Raw genomic sequence first — 24,914 nt, 5'->3', positions numbered from 1 at the left:
GCACAACTGATTATTACAAGACATGATCATTCAATGATGATTATTTGAAATCGACGCATTGAAACTATGGTAACTAGTTATTGTTGCATATGCTACATCTGTATCTACAGGCATCCAATATGTAACTGTTAGCAAACATCACAAAACAAAAAAGGACCTTTTGGACTTTTGGTAATTGGGGGTTTCCCAACTCAACAAATCATGGTACATCGCGTGGATATGCCTTCACTTAATTATTGTTGAGGATCTGAGCTCTAGGACCTCCACTGATCCTGAGAATGAATTAGTCCTGCAGTTCCTTTTGCAGTCTTTCCGTTCAAAGCAGAGCGCCAGCCGTCTTTTCCTGCACAGCAGCAGCCCGGTCACCCTCTGTTAGGGCATCCTGCATCACAGTTCCATCCAAGTGAATACGGCCGGTTGAAGCTCCTTGTACAGCCAAGTGGCTGATTCAGCACTACAATCCCTGTACTCCTTTTCCCTGTGCAGTGGTGGTCCCAGCCATCTTTCTGTTGGCCATGTTCACTTGAATTGAACTATGTTGCAGCACCCCTGCATAGCGAGTAGCTGGGTTGCCACTCTGTCGGGAAAGACTGAAGGGGTTGCAGCATTGATTCAATTTTAGGATCAACGAAAGTGCCAGGAGTCAGAGCCCCACTATTCATGGCATATCGTAGTGTGGCCACTTGCTTGACTTCTGTCTTAGACTCGGTGTAAAGGTATGATCACACATCGCAGACTAAAGCCACACTGCAATGAATGAATTCTGCTGTAAAAATCTGCGGCATTTCCACAACAAATAGTCATGCTGTGGATTTTCTATCTTCATCTGCTGTGAGTGGGGTTTCTAAGAAATCCATTCACGTACATTGTACTGCAACTGAAACATCACAGCAATTCCGTGATATGTGAATTTAACACAATGCTACATTTTCCTGTGGTGGTGCTGGATGGAAATTGGACATTTGATGCTTCTTTTATCCACAGTTTACAGCTGATTGCTGGTAGTCCCAGCAGTTAAATAACCTTGGAACAGTTTATTATCAAGGGACCCTCAATAGTCCTAATCGGAGAACTCCTCTTAATGACATAATGCCTTAGAGACAGAGGCGTAACTTGAAGCTCCCGGGCCCCGATGCAAAACTTGTAACAGGGCACCCAACTATAATGCCTTACTCATCGTACTGGGTTCCCTATATGGAGAAGAGAGGCCTTATGGGCCCCCTAAGGCTCCTGGGCCCGGGGGCAACCGCATCCCCTGCATCCTCTATACTTATGCCCCTGCTTAGAGAGGAAATACATTTAGTGTTGGGATGCATTTTTTTTGCAGGTACTGAGAGTTTGCACAGAAATGTGTTGTTTAATTTGTATGTACGGTATTTTTCTCTACTGACCTTGGTGGATGACCTTTATACTTTAGTTTACGATTAATTTATTGATATCCACCTTAAAGTACAAACTATTGATGGCCAATCAATAGCAGATCAGCAGAGCCTGCCTCCTGGGATCCTTCATGCACTGACATTCACTTACCCAAAACCCATGGCCACCCAGTAATTTTGGACACCTTGATGAGGTCCAACCATTGGCAGTATATCAGGAGAATAGGTTATAGGTCCAGAAACAATGTTGATAATATCTGCATTTTTCAGCACAGGAACCCTGTCCATAGCCGCCTCCACATGCTTCATGATGCGGTCTAGATCGGATTCAAATAATTCTTTTCCAAAACCTAGAAGAACATAATAGGATGTGATTTTTTTTTACATGTCAGCCAGATATCAGGCCAGAGCATGACAACTCCCGGCATTGACCTGGGTCAGTTACAGCAACCTTATGTGGGCGCAGGTACAATTCTAAATTAGCTCTGTTATGTGTTATGAAGTAAAGCAGTCAATTAAATGAAACATCCTTGTGTGGAGAATTATAGTATTCTACATACTGAATTGGTTTATATAAAAAGTTTGTAAAACACTGCTTTAATTAACTTCTACTGATGAGTTACAGCATGTCTAATAGCGAACATCTGCATTCACAATCCTTGGCTCAGCGTCTCTTCTGAACTCGCTCAGAGAAAATGTCATTTTTATTCACCACGTTGTATGTAGTCATCTGATGTCCCACTGCATTACAGGAACTCAATTTCGGGAGAGTGTCTGACAACAAGATTTTTGACAGTTTCCAGTAACAACCAGCTGAACTAAGATTGCTGCTCTGGAATAAAATAGATGCTTTAAGTTATTACAATATAACTAATGTAATAAATTTACTAGTGAGGAACGATTATTGGAATAATCGGGTTGAAAGTGATCGGTCCAATTTAAAAAAAATAAATAAATCAGGAATCGGAATGACCTGATCCCGATTCTCATTAAAGTCAATGGGAGTAAAGATGGGGTTCAACAATTTGGTCTCCTGAAGGTCCCTAGTAGTGCAGACAAAAGTGATAGTGGTGCCTCTTCAATGTATGTGGCTCAGTAGTGGTCAGCATGGCTGCCTTGCAGTGCTTGGGTCGGAGGCGTAACTTGAAGCTCCTGGGCCCCAGTGCAAAACCTGTTACGGGGCCCCCAACTATAATGCTTTATTCATAGTACTGGGCTTCATATATAGAGAAGAAAGGCCTTATGGGCCCCCTAAGGCTCCTGGGCCTAGGTACAACTGCATCCCCTGAATCTCCTATAGTTACGCCAGTGGCTGGGGTGCTAGGTTCAGATCTTATCAAGGACAGTATCTGCATGGAGTTTTAAAAAACTTCATACAGATGTTGCCCTTGGTCAGATTTGAACCTAGGACCCAAGCACTGCAAGGCAGCAGTGCTAACAACTGAGCTCCAGACATTAAGAAAATACTTGTATTCTTCATGAAATAATAACTCTAAAGCATCTTATCATAGAATGCTGCATTTTGAGATTTCTCGGTTATTCCTCCTGGAAATGCACGAATAAAGGGGGGGCTGTTGGATAAAAGGGCAATAGGGATATATATGTCATAATAGACACCTTTAACTATATAGGATATAAAGAGGCTATACTAGTACTGGGGCAGAATTCAGCTTTTATCTAGCAGAAGTGAGGGTTAGTAACTGTAAAGGGAGTGTAGCCCAAGAGAGGGGTAGAGACTCATATAGCTACATTAACTTGCTGTCATATCACCAGGCTGCCCTATGAGTGTAGGAGACAGGTGCCCCCCTCCCCCTCAGTCTAGGGGCAGGAAGGATGAGAAGAGACCCTTCATTCCTTCACCTCTGTAAACAGAAAGGGACAGCTGACATACTGCCAGTTCTCGCATTCCTGCAACTTTAGGCTATTTTCACGAACCGCCTGTTCAGGCATGTCTGGGGGATATGGTGCATAGTTATAGCTTTAGTTATATTGTAACGTGTACTGTGTTCTGATTGAATCAGGGTTGGGAGGAGTACAGTTGCTTCTTGTGGAGAGCACCTATTAGGTGTGAGGAAACTTAGAAGGCCATGCAATGCTCCTCTGGGAAATCTGGTATGCAAATGAGAGATGTTACAATACCTCGGCAGCATCACCTAATAGAAGGTAGCTTTCCTACAAGTCAATGTATAACCTTGCAAGGCTTGTTAAGAGGTCAGACACTGAATTGTAAAAAGGCTGCTGAGGCATTATAACATCTCTCATTTGCATACCAAATTTCCCAGAGGAACATTGCATTACTTTTTTTTGTCTCTTCACACCTACTAGGTGCTCTCCACCTTCTCATAGGTGGCACTGCTGAGGCATTGTAATGTCTCTCATTTGTATACCTGACGGGATCAGGGCATATATAACAACACCTTCCTCTAAAAATTCCCCTATTGTCAAGAACTCGACAAAGCAATTTGGGGAATTTTTTGGCTGGGGACTTGAATTTGCTACCTCCATTGCTGATAATGGTCTGTATAGAATGAAGTAAACAATTTGCATACTTATCCTTACAGTCACAGTAACCCAAAATTCTCTGTTCACAGATTACATAATGATATTCTTTCTTGATCAGCTCTTCGTCTCATAGCTGATCTTCTTTTCTTCTTACCATAGTTGTATCTGGGTTAAAGTTCTTCGTCCAACTAGGAGTCTTTTTCCCCCCAGTCTATTGCATCAACACAGATAGCATCACCTTTGATTTAGTGTGTTGTCAACTTAAAGTGCCATTGTTCTTACCATGACCTGATGGGATTGTCAGCACTGATTGGACAAGTCAGAGTGTATAAGGTGATTGTTCCCAGTAAGAGAAACCAAGTAATCTTGTAGATATGATACCTTTTGATGGCTAACAAAAATACATGATGTTATAACGAGCTTTCCAACCTATTTTCGGTTCTTCTTCAGGCTGACCCTAAGTAGGTTTGAAAGCTTGCTATGACATCATGTATTTTTGTTAGCCATTAAAAGGTATCATATCTACAAGATTACGTAGTTTCTCTTGCTGGGAACAATCACATTTTGCTCTACTGGCTAACATGGTATCAATTTTTTTCTTTTTACGTACAGAGGGTATAAGGACATGCCCCATCAAAGTGAAATAGAGATACCCAGCTGTCTATACATTCTCCTCCCAAGAGGAATAACAGAGGTACAGCACAATGCAGAGTTCCATGAAAAGTCTTGTTATTTTGGGGTGAATGCAAACATTTACTATAATAGACACATGGAGAACTGACAGCTCTTTGTTATAGCATACAAAACAACACTTATTCCTACTATGGCAAACCAAAAAGGTAAAATTGAAAAAGAATAATTCCATGCTTAAAGGGTTAATTTATTTAGATACCTGGTGGGACGCCATGTGTTACCCAGGATTCCTGTAACTTCATCTTCTCCTGACTTTCGTAAGGACCAAATAAAAGTCCATCACGCTCTTGACGTAAGTAATATGAGCCCTCGAGATCTCTAAGAACTGGGAGCTCCTTCTTTAAGGCTTTCACTTCTGGAACTGTTCCAGTAACCACATACTGATGGTGCACGGGAATAAGAGGATGTTCAAGTCCTATTAACTTCCCAACCTCTCGAGCCCAAAATCCTAGAAGATAAATGGATTGTCAGATATATAATAAATAGCAGGACAGTAGACCGACAGAGGTTGTGTTTCATCTCAAACCCAGGATTTTTGAATGATTTTACTATTTTCGGTCACGATGGAATAGATTAGCTGTTAGGATCCTGTAATATTACTGCTACAAATACTTTATATGAAAGAGAAATGCAAAATTCTTAGTAAGGCCGCCTGCAGACGAGCGGGTCGGATCCGGCGGCAAGAATTCTCATCGCGGGACCCGACCCAAGCGCCTGCAGAGACGAGCGCGTACTCACCCGCGCCCGGCGGCCCCGACTCTTTCATGTGCCAGCTGCCGGGCAGCCGGCGCATGCGCAGACTGGAGCCGGCGGCCGAGTGAGTGACGTTTCTGTGCGAGGCTCTGCGAGCCCCGCACAAAAATAGGACATGCCGCAGTATGTTTGCCGCGCGACATTTCGCGCGGCCAAACCGCGGCCGTCTGCATAGGAGTGCGTATTGTAATGCACTCCTATGCAGGCTTTGAGCGGCGGAAATCCCGCGGGAAATCCCGCCACGGGATTTCCGCCCGTGTGCAGGTGGCCTAAATCTAAGGCAGAGCTTTTCAAAGTTTGCTTTTCTTATACTCCATTAAGCTGTGACGTTTCTTCTATGTGCACAGACCCTCCCAGATGTTGCACAGTCATGTGCAGTGCCGGCTGTAGGTTAGAGGACACCCAGCGCAGAATTTTTATTGGCGTCCCATCATAATTAAAATACATATAGGTTGGTTCTTGCTGCATATGTTATAAGCTTGGTACTAGTGATGTATTTATGTTATGGACTTGTTTCTAGTACCGTATTTATTCATTAAGCTGTTCTGGTGCAGGTATGTTGCTTTCTTCACTAGCAGAATACAGGTAGATTGCCTATCAGTAGGGATGAGCCAGTATACTCGCTAAGGCACTACTCACTCGAGTAATGTGCCTTAGCCAAGTATCTCCCTGCTCGTCCCTAAAGATTCGGGGGCCGCCGCAGCTGACAGGTGAGTTGCAGCGGGGAGAGCGGGCGGGAGAGAGAGATCTCCCCTCCGTTCCTCCCTGCTCTCCCCCGAAGCTCCCCGCTCCGCGACGGCCCCCGAATCTTTAGGGACGAGCGGGGAGATACTCGGCTAAGGCACATTACTCGAGCGAGTAGTGCCTTAGCGAGTATACTCGCTCATCCCTATCTATCAGTCAAAATAATAAAAAATAAAATAGATCTATATTATGGCAGTCTACATATATTCTGCTTGTGCAGAAAGCGCATACCTGCACCATAACATAGTAACATAGTATGTAAGGCCGAATGAAGACAATGTCCATCTAGTCCAGCCTGTTTATCCTCCTATGTTGTTGATCCAGAGGAAGGCAAAAAACCCCAAGAGGCAGGAGCCAATTAGCCATTTTGGGGGAAAATTCCTTCCCGACTCCCTAATGGCAATCAGACTAATTCCTGGATCAACCCCTAATAGTTCCTACCTGCCTGTATACCCGAATTAACAATTAACCTAAGATTTATATCCTGTAATATCCTTCCGCTCGAGAAAGACATCAAGCCCCCTTTTAAACTCCTCTATGGATTTTGCCATCACCACCTCCTCAGGCAGAGAGTTTCACAGTCGAACTGCTCTTACAGTAAAGAACCCTTTTCTCAATGAATAAATGCTGCACCAGAACCAAGCCCATAACAGAAATGCCTACACTAGAACCTTGATCATAACATATGCAGCATGAACAAAGCTCTGCATGTACATACAATGCCAAAACCAAACTCAGTACATAAATACAGCACCAGAACCAAGCTTATAATATAAATGCATGATATAAATGCAGTAGCAGAATTAAGTGATCATGATGTGGGGGTGCGGATTGGCTGACCGCAGTGCCTCCGAACATCAGAGGAAGAGACAGACCTAGAAGAAGGATGCTTCATGCTGTTGACCAGCTCCCTGCGCGGCTTCATAAATCACACATAGCTAAGGCCTACCGTGCTCATATGTCGCATGCTGTCTAATCTGTATTTAGCGAGCGCTCTCCACTTTATGGCACCTCTTGAGCTTGAAGCATTATTCCCATCATAGGCATTTACAGTCTATGTTTGATAGGCAAGATCCTCACCTATCTACATGACAGGGTGGCTGCGCACATGCATGGCTCACTCCATCTATCTCTATAGGAATTATGGAAGTAGTAGTCAAGCAACACATATTAATTCTATGCTTGGATACAGCATTCATTCTGGAGATAGATGTGGGTCCCACCAATCAGACATCTATGAAATATCCTACAAATATGCCATGAATGTTTATGATGTGAATAACACTTTTAATGCCATTTGTAACATGCACCCTACTAAAGCGGGAACCAGGAGGACTGTTCTCTGTCTGCAAGAAACTGTGCAAAACATCAGCAAATATTGCACCAATAGATTTTCTTTTTGACTCCTCTACAACTTCTACGTGCCATAAACTCTATTTGGGTACTAATATACAAACGCTAGCACTCGTGTTTTCCTGACAATTGCTGGGATGAACCTGCAAGCACAGATGCAGTCGAGCATTTAGTGCTACTGCATTTAGTGCTAGCCCCTGCCTCCTGTTCCTAGCCCCACCTCTTCTTGCCTTGATTGCATTTCCTATAAAAGCCTGGCTTTGCCACTCATTCAATGCGTGATTATTGTGTTCCATCACTTTTATCAAGCTCCTGTTTCTCCTGCTTCTCTACTGCATCCCGGTACCTGCTGCTGACCATTGGCTTCCATTGACTACCCTTCCGTCTCATCCCTTTGTACCGCATACCATGACTTCCCAATAACGACTCCCGGGTATTCTGACTACTTTCCAACGACCGGCTTGGCTACTACACAGTGGCTCCAATCCAGCATTGGTAAGACGCTACAGCACCCTTAAGATGTAATGATGCCATTAGGTCACAGCAGAGCGCTAAGAAGCAGCAACTGTTGCAAACTCAAGCCTTCCATGTAATACATGGGAAGCCACTTATCTGAATAGCCAGCCGAATGTTACCCAGCTAAATTTCAGAAGCTCTTGTATTCAAAAATAGCTAAAATACAGTGAAGGTTTATGTATTAATTGTTCCTCGTTAAGGGGCTTTTAAACCAGCACAAGGACAAAATAATATTTCCCTTGCTGCGAGAGAATGTTGCTGGGTCTGCAACTAATTGTACTTTTGGATTTTCTAAAACAACCAAAAGTTGAGGAGCAGCTAGGAAGCGGCCTGATCTAGTTCATTCTGGTTTTGCAATTCGGACTTGGCACAGATTACACTTTTAGTAAACAGTTCAGCTATTCTGAGTGAGGAAATATGAGGCCAGCTCTACTTGGCACGGATATTCCATGGACTAGAATCTGTGGTGTGCAGGGAGGGGGCATCGAGGGGTTACATGAGTATAGTAAAATCTGATGTTACTAACTTACTTACAACTCAGTCCTCAAATAGAGTTTCGCTTGAAACAAACTATCAGGATATTTTATATGATTTGCAGTCTGATATATGGATCTATTGTCCGATATATGGATTTCATAATACTGTCTTGTCAATAAGAGGTTTTATTAACCCTTTCATGACCAAGGGTCATTGGTGCGGTATTGGTGTATTTTGATGCCACCGGAAGCTAGGGGTTTGACAGGGCTTCCAAAGAGGAACGCCCTGTCACACCCCTAGCTCCTGATTGGCTAAAATCTGTATGGATTTTTAGCTCGGCTGGAGGGTTAAGGTTAGTTTTTCTATTATGTGTAAGCCTAAGAGGAAGGGTAACCCTAACCGTAATTCTGCAGGCCAGGCATACATCCTGGGACTCTCCTGCTGCTGCCGCCTGTGTCTCTCCTCATGCTGCTGGCTCTCCTGCTACCGCAGCTGGGTCTCCTGCTGCTGCCCCTCTCCTGCCGCGGCCTCTCCTACAGTCGCGGCTGCTGCCATGTCTTCTCCTGCTGCTGCCTGTCCGTCAGTCGCCGCAGCTGCCGCCTCTCCTCCCGTCCTGTGCCTATGCCGACCGCTGTTCCCCCAGACAATCAAAAGCTGTGGGCGTTTTTCAATTTTTGGACATCCGTATTATGTTGCCACCCCTTACTTCCGGTGGTGGCATAATATACCAGTACCCATCACCTAAAAAAAATCATAACTTTTTCAGTTGATAGGGCTGTGTGAGGGCTTATTTTTTGCGTGACCTGTACTTTTTATCAGTACCATCCTGGGGTTCACACGACTATTGACTTTTATTGTCTTATTGACATTTTTCTTAGGAGACTGGGCGACCAAAAAAGTACAATTCTGACATTGTATTTTTTTTTCTGACCGGGTTCACCATGCGGGATTAATAGTGTGATATTTTAATAAAAAGGACCTTTACGGACGCGGTGATACCAATTTTCCCTTTTTTAATTTATTTTTAAATTGTGACAACTGAGAAAAGTATTTTTTAAAACTTTTAATATATTTTATTTTTTGTAACAATAAGATTGTCTTTACTTTATTTTTGCTTTTTCTTCTCTTTTGAGTCCCTGCAGGGGACTTGAACTTGCAATCATTTGATCACTTATACTATATTACAGGCTGCCTATTAAAGATGTGCCACAGGCATGTTTTAATAAGCAAACGATCATGACATCTCTGAAGACCTTCAGAAGGCCAAAGCCCGTCATGACAACTGGACAGCAACCCGTCGATCCTAACACGGCAAGGATATTCGAGAGATTTAAATGCTATTGTTAGAATTGACAAGCAGCATTTATAGGGTTAACAAACGCGATCTGACTTATTGCTGTTTATGGCTGTTGCAGGTGGGTGACAGCTATCAAAGACAGCCAATTCCTGCCACGTATGGAGCCGGCTCGCCTCCTGAGCCTACTGCATACACAGCATATCATGTGGACATCTACATACATCTTAACGGCACAGACTATGTACAATTAAGACATATATAGCTGTATGTGTGACAGGAAGTCAAGTGGATTTACAGCTCCAAAATAAAATTGATGACCTATCTTCAGGATCGATCATCAATAACTGATCGGCATGGATCCATCAGCAGTTTGCCAGCATGCCATTACAGTGTACAAAGCAGGAAGCAGATAGCTCCATATATTGTGCAGTGGTCCAGAATGGTATTGCAAGCACAGATCCCATTTACTTGAATGAATTATTGTGATAGGCTACTGGGCAATAATAGGTACTATCTTCTTCCTGCTCGCTACACCATAGAGGATGGGGCATCAGTTTTTAGAGCTGAAAACTCCTTTATGTGGTTTTGCTATCCCAGAAAGTGATATATGAAGAACTTTCCAATTGTTCTGGGCATTCTGCCGAACCTGAAAATAAAGGGTTGCAGCAATCCTGCCCCACTAAAGTCTACCTAATACTTAACAAGGCAGTTGGAAATAATGCATTATGGGTCACATTATTGGGGCTGCATCCTACCCAAACCTATCAGGATATTTTATTTGATCCTTTGACATTTTTGTATTTTTATGCCTTCATCAATATAGAACTCCAAAGCCCTAACGTTTACCTTTAAATAGCCTGAAAATTTCAAAATGCTGCTTTTTCAAGTATTAGAAATTTTTTTTTTTATCTATGACGACAGCGGTATTTATTGACATGCCTACACATATCTGCCATTAGGTGTGTACAGCAGAAGCTATGAAATGTACAATTCTTGGCTGTAAATGTAAATATACCTCTTGAATCCTTAGGCCATACATATATGTGAAGCAACAGTGTCATATAGTGCAGAAATAATAAAGTAGTACTGTGCCCAAAAATAGTGCCAGCTATATTAATGTCCATTGAATACGACCATGTACTGTATAATATTCCATGTGACAACAAGCTTATCACAATGCTAATTAAAACATCCAAATCCGTGAAGGGATCAAAGTTAATTTCCATAACACTAAATATTTCTTGTAAAACATTTATATCAATCATTAACCCCTTAAAAGGGGTCTTCTGAGTTTTTACTTTTATATAGTTTTAGGCTCCCAATGCCAAAAACGATATAAAAGAAATATACTCCCTGCAACACTAGACCGCCCCTACAGCATCTGACAGGTGACGTCATCTGGCCAGCAGGCCTGGTGATGTTCCATAGGATTCTAATAGAGTCCCTGAAGTCGGTTTATGGAATGTCACCAATGATGTCCCTGCCAGACTCCCATTAGATGCAGCGGAGGCATGGGTGAACAACATCAATGCATGACAGCAGGTATGCTGCTTGTTTTAAAAGCAATGTCATAAAGTTTGCAAAAGGACAAATTCTACCAGGTGAACAGAACAGCTAAGCACGGGCCTTCTCCAAGGAAAAGCTGGAGATCGACAGCAGTTTCTCGTGCTTTAGAAAATTTTCGTTCTGGAAGAAGGGGGAGGAGGAGGGGGAGGAGGAAACCTGGTGGACGCAGAAGGAGAGCAGCAGCAGTTCCACCACCAGCAGCAACACCTTGAGGGCAGGGTGTACTCCTTGTGGAAACATGAGAGCTGTAGCTCTGTATTACCATATTGACATAATTTTCTTTTTTGGGGGGTATAGAAGGGAGGAAACATGGAAGGTACAGGAGAAGGAGAGGAGCAGCAGGACCATCACGATGACGAACAGCACCATGAGGCTGCATTCCCACGAACGTATATCGGCTCGGTTTTCACGCCGAGCCGATATACATCGTCCTCATGTGCAGGGGGCTGGAAAAGCCAGGAGTAGGAACTGAGCTCTCGCCCCCTCTCTGCCTCCTCTCCGCCCCTCTGCACTATTTGCAATGGGGAGAGGCAGGACGGGGGCGGGGCTAATTCTCAGAACTTAGCCCCGCCCCTGTCTCGCCTCCTTTCATTGCAAATAGTGCAGAGGGGCGGAGAGGAGGCAGAGAGATTAGTTCCTGCTCCTTGCTCTTCCATCCTCCCCCCCTGCACATGAGGACGACGTATATCGGCTCGGCGTGAAAACCGAGCCGATATACGTTTGTGGGAATGCAGCCTGAGGCACAGTGTGGTCTTTAATACAAATCTATGCTCAGTTATAGGTGATTAAAAATTGCCAGCGTGCCAACTAATCAGTGGAATCTGCCACAGGGCTGCAGAAGTCAGGTGAGATCCATGCCTGGGTCATATAAACAGGCGCTTCACATTGTCTGTATACAGGCAGATGCATCTGTCAGTTACCACACCCCAAACTTTCTGTGAGCATACTGGCAGCAGGGCAGGCAAGCGCCTCTAAAGCATGGGGCTAGGCTTGCACAACTTGCCCAGATTAGACACCCAAAAGTCAAAGGCACCAGCACCTTGCCTGAGTACATCCACGTGGGAGATGACATAGTCACAGGCAGCATTTATCAATGATGATCCGAGAGTGTCAGTCCTACCCTGTGCTTTTGATGCTGACTATGACTGGCTGAAAAAACTATGCAACACCTTTGCTATACTTCCTTTGCCACCATTGGTGGTGCTGCTGTGGCAGTTTCCTACTCGTCCACCATGAGCTGCTAAGCTACAATCCATTGTGGATGCAACCCTGTGACTGTAGGAAAATGCTCTGCACAAGCTGCTTAACAGTCTGAGCTGATTATGCTGCATTTTGAGACCTCTCTCCACTGCTAGAATGAGATTTGTCATCTTGACCTTGTAGCGGGGATTAAGGTAGGTGGCAACCCAGTAATGATCTAATGTTTTGATGTGGGCTATGCAACGGTCCTTCTGCAAGTACTGCAGCATAAAAGCATTCACAGTGCTTCAATGTGCCTAAGGGTGAGTTCCACATTCCTCTGGGTCAGGCCTAAGAGTGTCCTCCAACTAGGCCTCCCATCCATGTAGAATAGCTGGTGTTAGTGACAGATGGAAGGAACATTGCGTAGCCCCCTCCCCTGCCTCTAGTCCTAAATTATCCCCCCTCCTCTTCTTCTTCCTCTATACTTCTCCCATGCATGTTGGAAAATACGCCTTGCTTTGTTGCCGAAAGCCACCCTCCCTGTGGTGTTGAGTAATGCCAGACTGGCCAGACAGTTGGAAGATTGGTATCCCTTCCTCCTCCTCCTGTGATAACAACAGGTCATTGTCCATGAGGCCCTGTAACATCTGTTCCAGCAGGCAGACAATAGGGATGGTGATACTGATCAGTGCATCATCACGACTGACCATTTTGGTCGCTTCCTCAAAAGCAGGCTAAAGCAGTGCACAACTTTGATTTGCAGCCACTCCACAAGCACCAAGTGACCAACCTCTGTAAAACGTTTTCTAATGGCATAACCATCTGGTAATCGCTCTCTGCTGCTGGATTAGCTTTTGCAACATATGCAATGTGGAATTCCACCGTTTAGGCAATCACAGTTGAGATGGTTGAGTGTTAGCCTGAACTGTCCCGGTATTAGCGTATCTTGACACCACTAGGAAGTCTTGTGGAGTCAAGATAGATGGGGGGGATGAAGGGTGCCCCCTGATGCTGATTGGCTGCACAACATAGTGGAAAGCTAGCTCCTGAAGGGGGAGGGGGGTAACCCCCTGAATGTGATTGGCTGGACATGTGCTCATCGTGTAGGTCCTGGAAGGCACTAACAATTGGCAGCTGCGGAGCGCTCATGAGTACCGAGGCGCCGCTCGGACGAAATATGTGAGGACAGCTGCGGACCCCTGGTGCCTTAGGAGTGGTGAGCACTCATCACGACCAAGGCACAGCCCGGAAGAAATATGTGAGAGGCGCGACACAGCAAACACAAGCGCCGGCTGCCCGGCTCTCATGGCGGTAGACCTCATTGGGAGCGCTGAGCAGGGGAGCGGCCTTGAGGGAACATTGAGGCTGGGTGGCAGGCTGTTCCAACGGAGGCGGAGGACACATGCACACCCAGCGCCAACATTGGGGTGAGCAGTGGAGCGCCCGTCAGCCAGCACAGACGCTGCAAGACCTGCCAGGGATGCAGCAGTTAGGCGGGGGCTGCCTGGGAGCCAGGAACGGGCGGTTTGCTTACAGTGATCGCTGCAGCCTGCACATTGCTTAATGGCTGTCCAGCAGTCTTAGCCTCACAGTTAGTTCGCTTCTTAGCCTTACATTATAACATGTGAATGCTGCCATGTAACAGCTGCCATTCTCGGGTCCCGACACTGTCACTGCAGGGCCGGCCGGACATCCATCCTGATCCCCAGACATCACACACACACACACACACACACACACACACACACACACACACACACACACACACCTCTACTACATCCATCCTGATCCCCAGACATCACACACAGCTCCGCTACATCCATCCTGATCCCCAGACATCATATACAGCTCTACTACATCCATCCTGATCCCCAGACATCACACACAGCTCCACTACATCCATTTTGACCCCCACACACCACACACAGCTCCATCCTGACCTCTACACACACATCACACACAGCTCCACTACATCCATCCTGACCTCTACACACACATCACACACAGCTCCACTACATCCATTCTGACCCCCACAGCTCCACTCACTCACTCCATCCATCACCCCACAGCTCCAACACACACACAGCTCCCCTACATTCATCCTGACACACTGACACATACACACACACACAGCTCCACTACATTCATCCTGACACACACACACACACACACACACACACACACACACACACCTCCACCTCCACTACATTCATAGTGACACACAAACACAGCTGCAGAGTCTTACCACCGCTGCAGAGTCCTGCATTTACTTAGCCCTATGTGGTCATGTGATCCCTGACCCCTCTCACACAGGATATCACATCACATCACATCACATCATCGGAGGCCCTGGAAGCTGTCGGCTCTGCAGGTCTGTGTTTCCCCTGCTGGAGGAGAGTTACCCAGTGCTAGGGGGCAGTGCAGGCTCTGAAAATACTGGCCTGTAATAGGGCTGGTAAAAAAAAAATATAATACCGGCACTGGCCTGACAGAAAAAATACCGGCCAGGCCGGTAATTTACCGGCCAGGCTGGTGGTTTACTGGCCGGGTGGCAACCCTAATCACGGGTGGTTTCAAAGAATGTCCAGACTGCACAAGTCCTGTGAGCAGACCTTGCTGTGGGACTGATGATGCTGCTGCAGCCAGTAGTACCTGAGAGTGGTGGCACTGCCTTTTTGTTTTTCTGTGACACCCTACTCAATGCCTTGGCAGGGTGCTGCCCCACAATGTCCGCGTCTTTCTCCTCTCACTGCCTCTCCATGTAAGATCAAATACTTCATCCTCTTCCACCTCCCCGTTATTGTTCTCTCCTCCTGAGTGGACTCAATATCACAGTAAGCATCCTCATCTTCCTCTTCAGAGAAAAAAAAAATGGTTGGGCATCTGCATTCATTGTCTTGTTCTTCACACTCTGATTGTTTGGTCTGCCTGGTTGACATCTATGACACTGAATGATCAAATAGCTTTTCAGACTGATCCATGTAGGCTGCATCAGAGGATGTGGGGGTTTGGCACAGGGTGAAGTAGAGCAGGGGGGATGTTCATTGCTGACTGGTGCAGACTGACTGCTGTGTGCCTGCGGTAAGGAGGAAGAGGAGGTAGTGGTACATGAGACATGCCGTGTTATCCACTGTATGATTTGCTCTGTGTGCTGTGGATGTGACGCACAGGCAGAACAAATTACAGAGAATGGCAGTGGGCTTGCTTATGCAGAATGGGGAACTGTTGCTTCAGTGGTGGCTGCTTGAAGTGCCAACTTGACCCGTCCTCTACCACTTCCACCACCACCACCACTATCATGTCCCCTAACCCTTGCTTTCTTCTGATTTTCTTTTTTATTTATTTTATTGGTTTTTTGTAGTTCTATGTAACTTATTTAACTTTGTAGTTTGCAGAAAACCACTGCTAGCTGTGGTAGGGCCTGCAAATAATTTGATTGGTGACTGAACGATATCTAAGACCACCGACACATATTGTGTGCATTTGCTGTTTCCCTGTTTGGTTGTCTTTTTATTTTAGATTAACAAAAAAAGCACAGCCAACTAAATAAACTGCAATCCCTGGCAGGACAAAAGGCGACAGAATATAGCTTGCATCTTTGTGAGCTGTCTGTTTGGCACAGTGTAACTGAATTCCCCTCATCTCACTGCTAGCTGCATAAGGTCTGCAAATAATTCGTAATGCCCAGACCAAATGACTGTGAACGACATCTTGGACCACAAATAAAACTGCAATATTTCCCAAGCCAAAGCGTATTTTGGCTGTCGGCTTTGCTGCTATATACGTTGACAGCAGCAGCAAAATAAGCTGTCCCAATGTACAGACCATGCTTCGTATAAAACATATAAACGTGATGCAGCTTGTTTCTCTACTCCCTCCAACAGCACCCCGTTCAAGTTCTCTGCTGGTACACAATCTTTCACACCCAGCAGGAATATATATATTTCCGTAGAATATCTGGCCCTAACAGACCACAAGTTATATAGGCATATAAACGTGATGCAGCTTCTCTGTCCTGTGCTCAACTGTAAAACGACCGCTAGTTATAGTGTGCCTATGTTATATATTGCTGGATCTTGTGATGAAGGTGTCCAATAACGGTATTATTGTATCTTGTCGTAACCGGAAGTGTGGGTGGTGACAAGATACAGGCTGCTTGACAGGGCGTTCACGCCCCCCACAAGCTGATTGACCGACCAGCAGGTGGATTGTCCCGCTGCCACAAGTGCCACCCGTACGATCGCCCTGTTGGGCACACAACGGCGATGGGGCAAGCCCAGCGGACAGCGGCCCTGCACAGTGAGTGGTGGGGGACAGAGCTGTAATCGGCGACAGCATGCCGGGGCCATCAGCGGAGGGGGAAGCATTCTATGACTGCAGCGTCGACCTCAGGAGCACCGCAGCTGGCAGCCGAAATAACAGCTGCGGGCTTGAGAGATATGTGAGGGTGCAGGACTGCTTACTGCACATTGTAAGTGCAGCGGAGTAGGGAGGTGGGAGACGCCACTGGACAGCAGTTTTTTCCAGACTTTGTCTATTTCAGTGCAGATGAGATTTGCAGAATACATTTTATGGTTTTTTTCCTATTTTAGTTTGACATTTTTTATTGTAATAGAAGTCATAGATAAATAAAGAATAAAAGCTCATGCCAAGCAACATGTATTACATGAAGTAATGGGTGAAATAACCTGTCAACTACAGCGGCTTAATAAGTAATACTAATAGCTGTCCTGCCAGACACTGCTGTCACCCTGCACTTGGGTTCAACTTAGTACAAACATCATACGAGTATTTGAATGTCTTTCCGAGAACGTAAGCACATTTGTGGAGCCCACCCACTTATTGTAGAGCAGCTTTTACTTGGCAGAGAATGTAGTATTGTGCTCAGGATTTCAATGAAAGTTTCTCAGAACATTTCACTTCTGAAGAGCAGATGTTGTTGGGTTTCAGTAACTACATAGTTGTATAGTAACATAACAGACATATCATCAATAAATCTGACCCATGGAAGTAAAGAGTACAGGTTGCTAGATTAAAAAAAAAAAAAAAAATTACCAAACCCTGCCTTTTATACCTCACTTGGCAAGTGTAGTGGCCCAGAGGTAATGGGGCCCCTCCATAAGTATGAATGTTTGTCCTGTGCAATTGTATTGTCGGTGCCTTCTATGTGTATGAATTTTGATGTCTATTGCACCTATGCGGCACTGAATGGGTTATGTCCTGGAAGTGTATTGTGTTGTATGTCACATGATCATGTTATATATATGTGAATGCAAATGTTAGTCTCCAACCCTGTCTATGCAAGACTGCAAACAGTGGAGCCTGTCTTGAGGGAAAGGAACTTTCGTTGAGTAGGAGAAACTGCCTCGTCCTATGAGGATCCCCAAGATGGAAGAGGCTGAGCGATGGCCTAATGCCTGCCCTGGGACATTCACCCAGGCCTCCTCAGTGATAAAATGGAAAGCTGAGAGAGAGGGAGAAGAACTGCCAGGCAGCGCTGAGTGTGACGTTTAAACGTGAGTGTGTACTGGTAGAGACCTGGAGTGAGTAAAAGAGTCGCCGGGAGCAGATCCCCACAGATAACTAGGACTGTGGACTCGTCTGCCATCCCGGGAGTACTCCCTGTTACACCACTATACTGTCTACCTCAGTGACCCGCTGACTGATGTAAAGTTTTTGTGGACTGTAAATAGTTTTATTCAAGTAAACGAGCTCTACCGACTGTTCTAGAATTTGCTCAGAAAGTTATCCCTGTATGTGGGCCATTTATTTCCAACTTCTGGATTCACCGCAGTGGGAAAGGTGGAGTCACTGTGACAAAGAACCATAAGGTAAACCGCGGATTGGGTTTTCCCTGTGACCAGCAGTAACTTGGTCGGGTCCCGTGCTACCCCCAGGGGAGGAGATGGTAGAGCCCTGTAACAAGACCTCATCTACCCCGCCATTTCCTTAGCTGTGGGTCCGCTCCTCGGACACTGCACAAGCACAACATATCTTCCAATTCATCCACTGGCACACAAGTCCCCTAAGGCATGGCAACCCGGAGCATTACACTTTCTAATGGCCATTGGGGTGGGTTCAAGACTACACACACACACACACACAGAGACATCTGCATGGACCATGACAGAGACTGCTACAAATATCCAACTTTACAGTTAGGCATAAATAATATTAGCTAAACTTTAACCTTTAGTTCAGTACACTGTTATAATATACTGTACTCTGCACGGTTTGTTCGGCATTTAGCTTATGCTATGGCATTTGCATAGTAATTATTATTCATTAAGAGCATTTACCATAACACCACCAGAATCTATAACACTTCCTACTATACATCTGCATTGTACTCTCCCTCACCAGCTAGCATACATATATGCACACACAGGTGTATATATTTTCTAGGTAAATACTCAATGCATGGCACAACTAATAATTAGCAGTTTTACAGACTTTTATCCAATAGTGGAATTATAACAATTTCCTATTAACAGCTGGTATTCTATGCAGTCTTCCTAACTAACTTTAAAAACATGACTTTTTTCCTAAATTAGTGAGGTTAACTTTTTCTGCCTACTTACCAGCTTTCTTCAAATACAGCAAGATAGATAAATCTGCATTGTAATGTGGTTACATTTCATACCCATCTAGATGTATATTCCATTCAAGGTATGTAGAAAGCTGCATGACAGCCCTATCTTCACTGTCAATAGCATTTCTTAAGCCCCCTTCACACTAATGTAAGCACATTTCTACACACCCGAGCACTGTGTTTTTTGCAGAATGAGCACACATCGCCATATTTTACTGCACTTTTTGCCCCAGCAAGGCATGTTTATTTGTATGCAGCAACCAAACACACACATTGAAAATAGCTAATTAGTTGCAGTTGTGTTCTTTATCCAGTGCAATTATGCAGTGTTTCACGCATCTCCTTGCATATTACAAGCACACTTGCGCACTTCCCATTGATTTCTACGGGGACCTTTGGTGTGCTCAACTGAATTCATTATCACTGCCCCATGTAGTTCAACCCTCCAACAGGACAGATCACTGACAGTTAATGCCTTCACTCTCACAAGTCCGCTGCCTCGTCCTTTAAAAATATAGCGCGCACACGCTGTTTCAGAGAAGACTCTCCTCAAAATGCGACATAGTGAGGGCAAGAGTCCAAAGAATAAGGAGTTATATTCACAATGAACATATAGAAATAATCCAAGTAAAAGATACCATCCGATAATGACCCCTAATAAAGTTATTTACAGGCGTTATCTGTGAATCCTAATTGATAGGAGTTGTTTACCTAGCCAGCTTTATTAGGGGTCATTATCGGATGGTATCTTTTACTTGGATTATTTCTATATGTTCATTGGGATTAGAACTCCTTATTCTTTGGACTCTTGTATGGGGGGGATGGAAAACTAACGGTCGCTTTCGCACCTGTATTGGGGATTCCTCTTTCCCGCTGTGATCGGAAGCAGGAAAGGGGAATACCTGTGGCCGAACGGTTCCGTCTCTGGACAGAATCGAACAGTGCCAGGCGGAACCCATTGACTATAACGAGGTCCGCCTGCTTTCCACCCAGCTGCCTAGTTTTGGGACAGAAGAAAAAGCACTGCATGCAGCACTTTTTCTTCCAGTAACTGCAGCCACATCTGTGACAGAACATCCGGCCGGCGGTTCTGGTGCAGACGTGAGACCACCCTAATGAGTGTATTTAAGAGAAAGGTCATATTTGTTAGGGTTTAGAAAGACTGCATACAATACTAGGGGATACCAAGAAAAGGTCATAATGCCAGTGTGCATTAGAATGAAGGACCGTAATGCTGTCAATTACTAGAGGCATGTTGTAAATTCTAAGTGTTAACTTGGGAAACAGTTTCATGTGTGTTGAAGCTAACTAGTGCTGGAGAATAGAATAGAAATGTATAATAGGAAGATACTGTAGACAAAGGCGTTATTAATTAGAGACATTTCTCTCTTATGTAAATTCCACAGTGCAATAGAATAAATGCTGCAAAGATAGATAGCTCGTATGTAGCTGTGGAATGCAACGGTGTACCGTAACTGTGTAAATAGGGTGAAAGTATAACGTATACTTTTCATGCTTAATTGTGCAGTTGGATAATTGTTGCAGTCTCTACCAAGGCCCTTGCGGACGTGTGTGTGTGGTTCTGAACCCAGATCCAGTGGCCATTGGAAGGTGTGCAGCACCAGATCACTATGCTGAGCAGGACTTGTGCGTCTGTGGATGAAGGAAAGGACACATTGTTCTCCACAAGGTGTTGCAAAGTGAGGTATAAGAGGCAAGATGTGCCATACAATTTGTTGTGTGGCTGTAGTGGTGAGGAATGGAAGCAAACATAAGCGGGTGGTTCAAGATTGACAAGGTCAGGCCTAGTGTCTAGAGAATCCTAATAGCATGTGCAGAGAGGATGTGAGCAACTACATTGTGAGCATCCCTGCAGCCTCCTGTATAGTAGTTTGAGTACCTCCACAGTTGGACCATAGTAGTTCCGGTCATACTCTGCTGTGTTGCTGAAAGAGAGTGCCTTCCACTACGAGGAGCACTCTTGTGTACAAAAACCCTTTTCATGTGTACAGCACCCTGGAATTAAGGGCACTTTAAAAAAGGAGTAAAAGAGCCGTATTATCATTTTTCAATGGAAGTCGACCCATCAATTAGCTAATTCAGAAAGATGCTGTCCTTACATTACTGCTAAAGCTGTAATGTAGTATTAAATGCTGCATATTCAGATATATCTCTCTCCATGTAATACATAGATAGTAGGGATGAGCGAGTATACTCGCTAAGGCACTACTCGCTCGAGTAATGTGCCTTAGCCGAGTATCTCCCCGCTCGTCCCGAAAGATTCAGGTGCCGCCGCGGGGCGGGGAGCTATGGGGGAGAGCAGGGAGGAACGGAGGGGAGATCTCTCTCTCCCTCTCTCCCGCCCGCTCTGCCCCGCTCCCCGCCGCAACTCACCTGTCAGCTGCGGCGGCCCCCGAATCTTTATGGACGAGCGGGGAGATACTCGGCTAAGGCACATTACTCGAGCGAGTAGTGCCTTAGCGAGTATACTCGCTCATCTCTAATAGATAGCCATGGACTGTTCCCATGTAAAACATAGTCCGTGTAAAACTATCCATGATGTTTGGCTAAGATGTTCATTAAACATTGACACTTAGCATTGTATACCTGTCAAGCAACTATGGAAAAGGTCACAGACACAACCCCATATAATATACATTCTGATCTTACAGATTTCCACAGTCATAGCTCACATAATCTGACTTGGGCCAGATTCACAAGAGTTTTTGCGGAATGGGCATTATATATTTGCATACACATCAGCATATTTTAATGTACTTTTCATGCGAGAAAGTCGTGTGCAATAGCTAATGGCCAATTAGTTTAATGAGTTCAAGATGTGTTCTTTCCCTGTACAAATGCGCAGGAAAATAGGGCATGCTCCGTATTTTTTTGGCACGACCGAATTGCAATTGCCAGATACACACGCGTAAATGAACCCATAGAGATCAATGGGTTTGATTTTCTACGTATTGCATGCCCAAATTGTTCATTTCAATAATATGTTCGTGTGAATCCAGCCTTATACAGTAGTTGACCTCGTTTGTATATTTTATAAACCTGGATCTTCCTATACTTACAATTTTAGAAAACAAATTCAGTTGCATGCAGCCAAATACATATAACTTAGTCAGGCAAGTTTGGCTTAGGTTGCATAACTAGAATGGAAATATCTACCTGTAGCATTCACAATCCTTTTTGCATGAATTGTCCCATGAGGGGTCCCCACATTCCAAGTGCCATCAGATCGAGGTGTTAAATTAGTGACTTCTGCTGGAAAGTACAACTGTGCGCCGTATTTCCTCGCCCCTGATGCAAGGGCCATAGTCAGGGAGTAAGGGTCAATGTGACCATCTCCAGGATTGTATAATCCCGCTAGAATCTGTGGTAAAAGAAACAGATGGTGCATTTAGTAGAATAACAGATGTTTTCTGTCTTCTGCCTCTGAAAATGTAACATTTCCTACTAGAAATATGAGTGTCTGCATTAAAGTGTAAATAACATAAAATAGTAAATATGTAACAAAGAAACTGATACATTATTGCTTTTCTGAGCCACTGAACTACAGATTTTCCCCTGCGAAAACATCTGCAGACTGTATTGGCATACTTTAAAGGGGTTGTCCCACTTCTAGCTGTTTTCAGACAGCTCTGTACAACACACAGAGGCCTAGGTTGGTACGGCAAGCTGAATCCTATTGAAGTGAATGAGACTCAGCCTGCAGTACCGGCCTGGGCCACTGCGCAATGTACATAGCTGTCTGAAAACCACTAGAAATGCGACATCCCCTTTAAATCACTTTAATATTCATACTATGGACCTGCATAATTAGGAATTTCCTCTTTTAAGATTATTATTGGAATTGCTTGCATTATAAATAAGAGTAATGTAATAAGTAGTCATAGAGCTGCTTGAAACATCAAATTCCATACCATATCCTGGCCAGCAGGTGCGGTCAGCAAATGAGGCACTGCTTCAGTTTCATTGCTTCCACTTTTAAAGTTATTTTTTTAAGACAAAAACATGGAAGGTAAAAAAAATAATGGGAAAATGGACAAAAGGTGCAAAAAAAAAAATATATATAGGAGGGCAACAGGCTGTGAGTGATTAAGAAATGTGAACACATTTATGGAAGCCATCCAATAAAAATACTCACTTCTAAGACAAGACGTTATTGATAATGCTGACATACAAAGAAGACTGCAGGTACAGTACAGGCAGCTGAATGGTTCATCAGCTGCTGATCAATGCTTCACACAGTGCTGGGATTTTCTGCTCTGAAGCAGCTGCTTCATTCAGACTTTGGGCGCGCAGCTGTTCCCATGAGTGATTCGGAGAACACATTGATTAACACTTTCAGATGGGGCTAAGAGTACACATTACACTACATGTCGTGTTTTTTTATTATTTCCCGATGGATAGTTTTTGAATTTTCCACCCCCTAAAATAAAACAGTTGGAGCTGAGAACATTGTAAGAAGAGAGAAAACGTTTGTACCTATAGCTTTATGCCTGAAATAAAATGCCATGAAATGTTTTACCACTAAGCAGTGCTTTTAGTAATAATGCCAAAACACTGTTATTAAAGTCCAGAAACTGCGTACAAGGGTGAGCGTTCCTCTTCGGAGCATTACGAAATGGTTCCTACAGGGTAAAAAGCCAGCTGAATATACATAATTAGTGCTGGCCAGTGTTCTGCGTAGATGAAGGACACGGAGCTATGCAAACAACTAGATTCGCACTGTTTTCAGGTCAGAAGTCCTGACATGCCCTATTGTGTGCTTTGAACTCACTGGGTACTTTTTTTTTCATTTTTGCATTTTAATGGTTTATTATTTTGATTCTTATGTAGTCACTGGTCAGGCAATCTGAGTTGAGGCCCATTTACACACAACAATTATCACTCAAAATTCGTTCAAACTATGTCTTTTGAACAATTGTTGTTAGCTTTTCCCCTGAACGATGATTTTTAGTTCAGCATAAAAACCATTTTAGGCCGGCCAGCTGATGGCAGGAACCACATGCTGTGATTTTCCATGGGAGCACTAATAACATTGTTTTCAGCTGCTGACCTTCTAAGGGCTCCCACACACTTGCGATTGCGTTTTTTTGTTAATGCGATTGTCAATGGGACTTTCTATTGTAAAAAAATGCAACGCAACTGCGTTTTTGGTGCATTGCGTTGCGTTTTTAACATTAGAAGGTCCCATTGACAATCGCGTTAACAAAAAACGCAATCGCAAGTGTGTGGGAGCCCTAAAACATAGGGGCAGCCTAACAACTCTCTCTTTGACTTCCCCATACACATTCAAAGTTGACTCGGCTGAGTGTGCATATGTCCTGCATACAGAATGAAAAAAACCTGCTGTCAGAAAACAGGCAGTGGATTATTGTCCAAGAATAATAGGATCAGGCAGTTGAGATCCTTATTATTGGCATCTGCTGCTGGGAGAGAGTTGGGAGGCCACTATACACAGAGGATTGGCCGGTCCAATGAGGTCATCTAACCTAAATCTAATGTATATGGCCATCCTTTGGTCTTTCCATAGAAGCTAACAATATGTGATGACATAATTACAGAGGATAATTAAGAGGTCGACATGCACAAGTGTGGCTCTCTCCATTAAGATATAACAGAGTTACTGGCTTGGCTGTTTCCAGAACTCCTATAGACTTCAGTATAGAGAGAGGGCTACACACTAGCCTGGCCACCTTTCCTATATGTATTTGCCATAGATCAAGGTTTCTCAACTCCAGTCCCCCCCAGCAGGTCATGATTTCTGAGCCACTGATAATTATATCACCTGTACAATACTATGAAAACACGACCTGTTTGGGGGTACTTGAGGACTGGAGATGAA

The 24,914-nt window shown here is 44.4% G+C and overlaps 1 protein-coding gene across 2 annotated transcripts in view; it reads right to left on the bottom strand.

Annotated features, from left to right (window-relative positions):
- DMGDH (dimethylglycine dehydrogenase) overlaps nt 1–24,914 on the bottom strand; it is a 54,530-nt gene that overhangs the window by 24,111 nt on the left and 5,505 nt on the right. For both annotated transcript variants that reach the window (XM_066602839.1, XM_066602838.1), the window contains exons 5-7: nt 22,232–22,436; nt 4,774–5,022; nt 1,531–1,729 (exon numbers count right to left, since the gene is read on the bottom strand). In XM_066602839.1, coding sequence (XP_066458936.1) covers nt 1,531–1,729; nt 4,774–5,022; nt 22,232–22,436 — 653 coding nt within the window. The remainder of the gene's footprint in view (nt 1–1,530; nt 1,730–4,773; nt 5,023–22,231; nt 22,437–24,914) is intronic.

Source organism: Eleutherodactylus coqui, chromosome 5 (assembly GCF_035609145.1).
Source record: "Eleutherodactylus coqui strain aEleCoq1 chromosome 5, aEleCoq1.hap1, whole genome shotgun sequence".
Lineage (NCBI taxonomy): Eukaryota > Metazoa > Chordata > Amphibia > Anura > Eleutherodactylidae > Eleutherodactylus > Eleutherodactylus coqui.
This window is presented reverse-complemented; position numbering and strand designations above follow the sequence as displayed.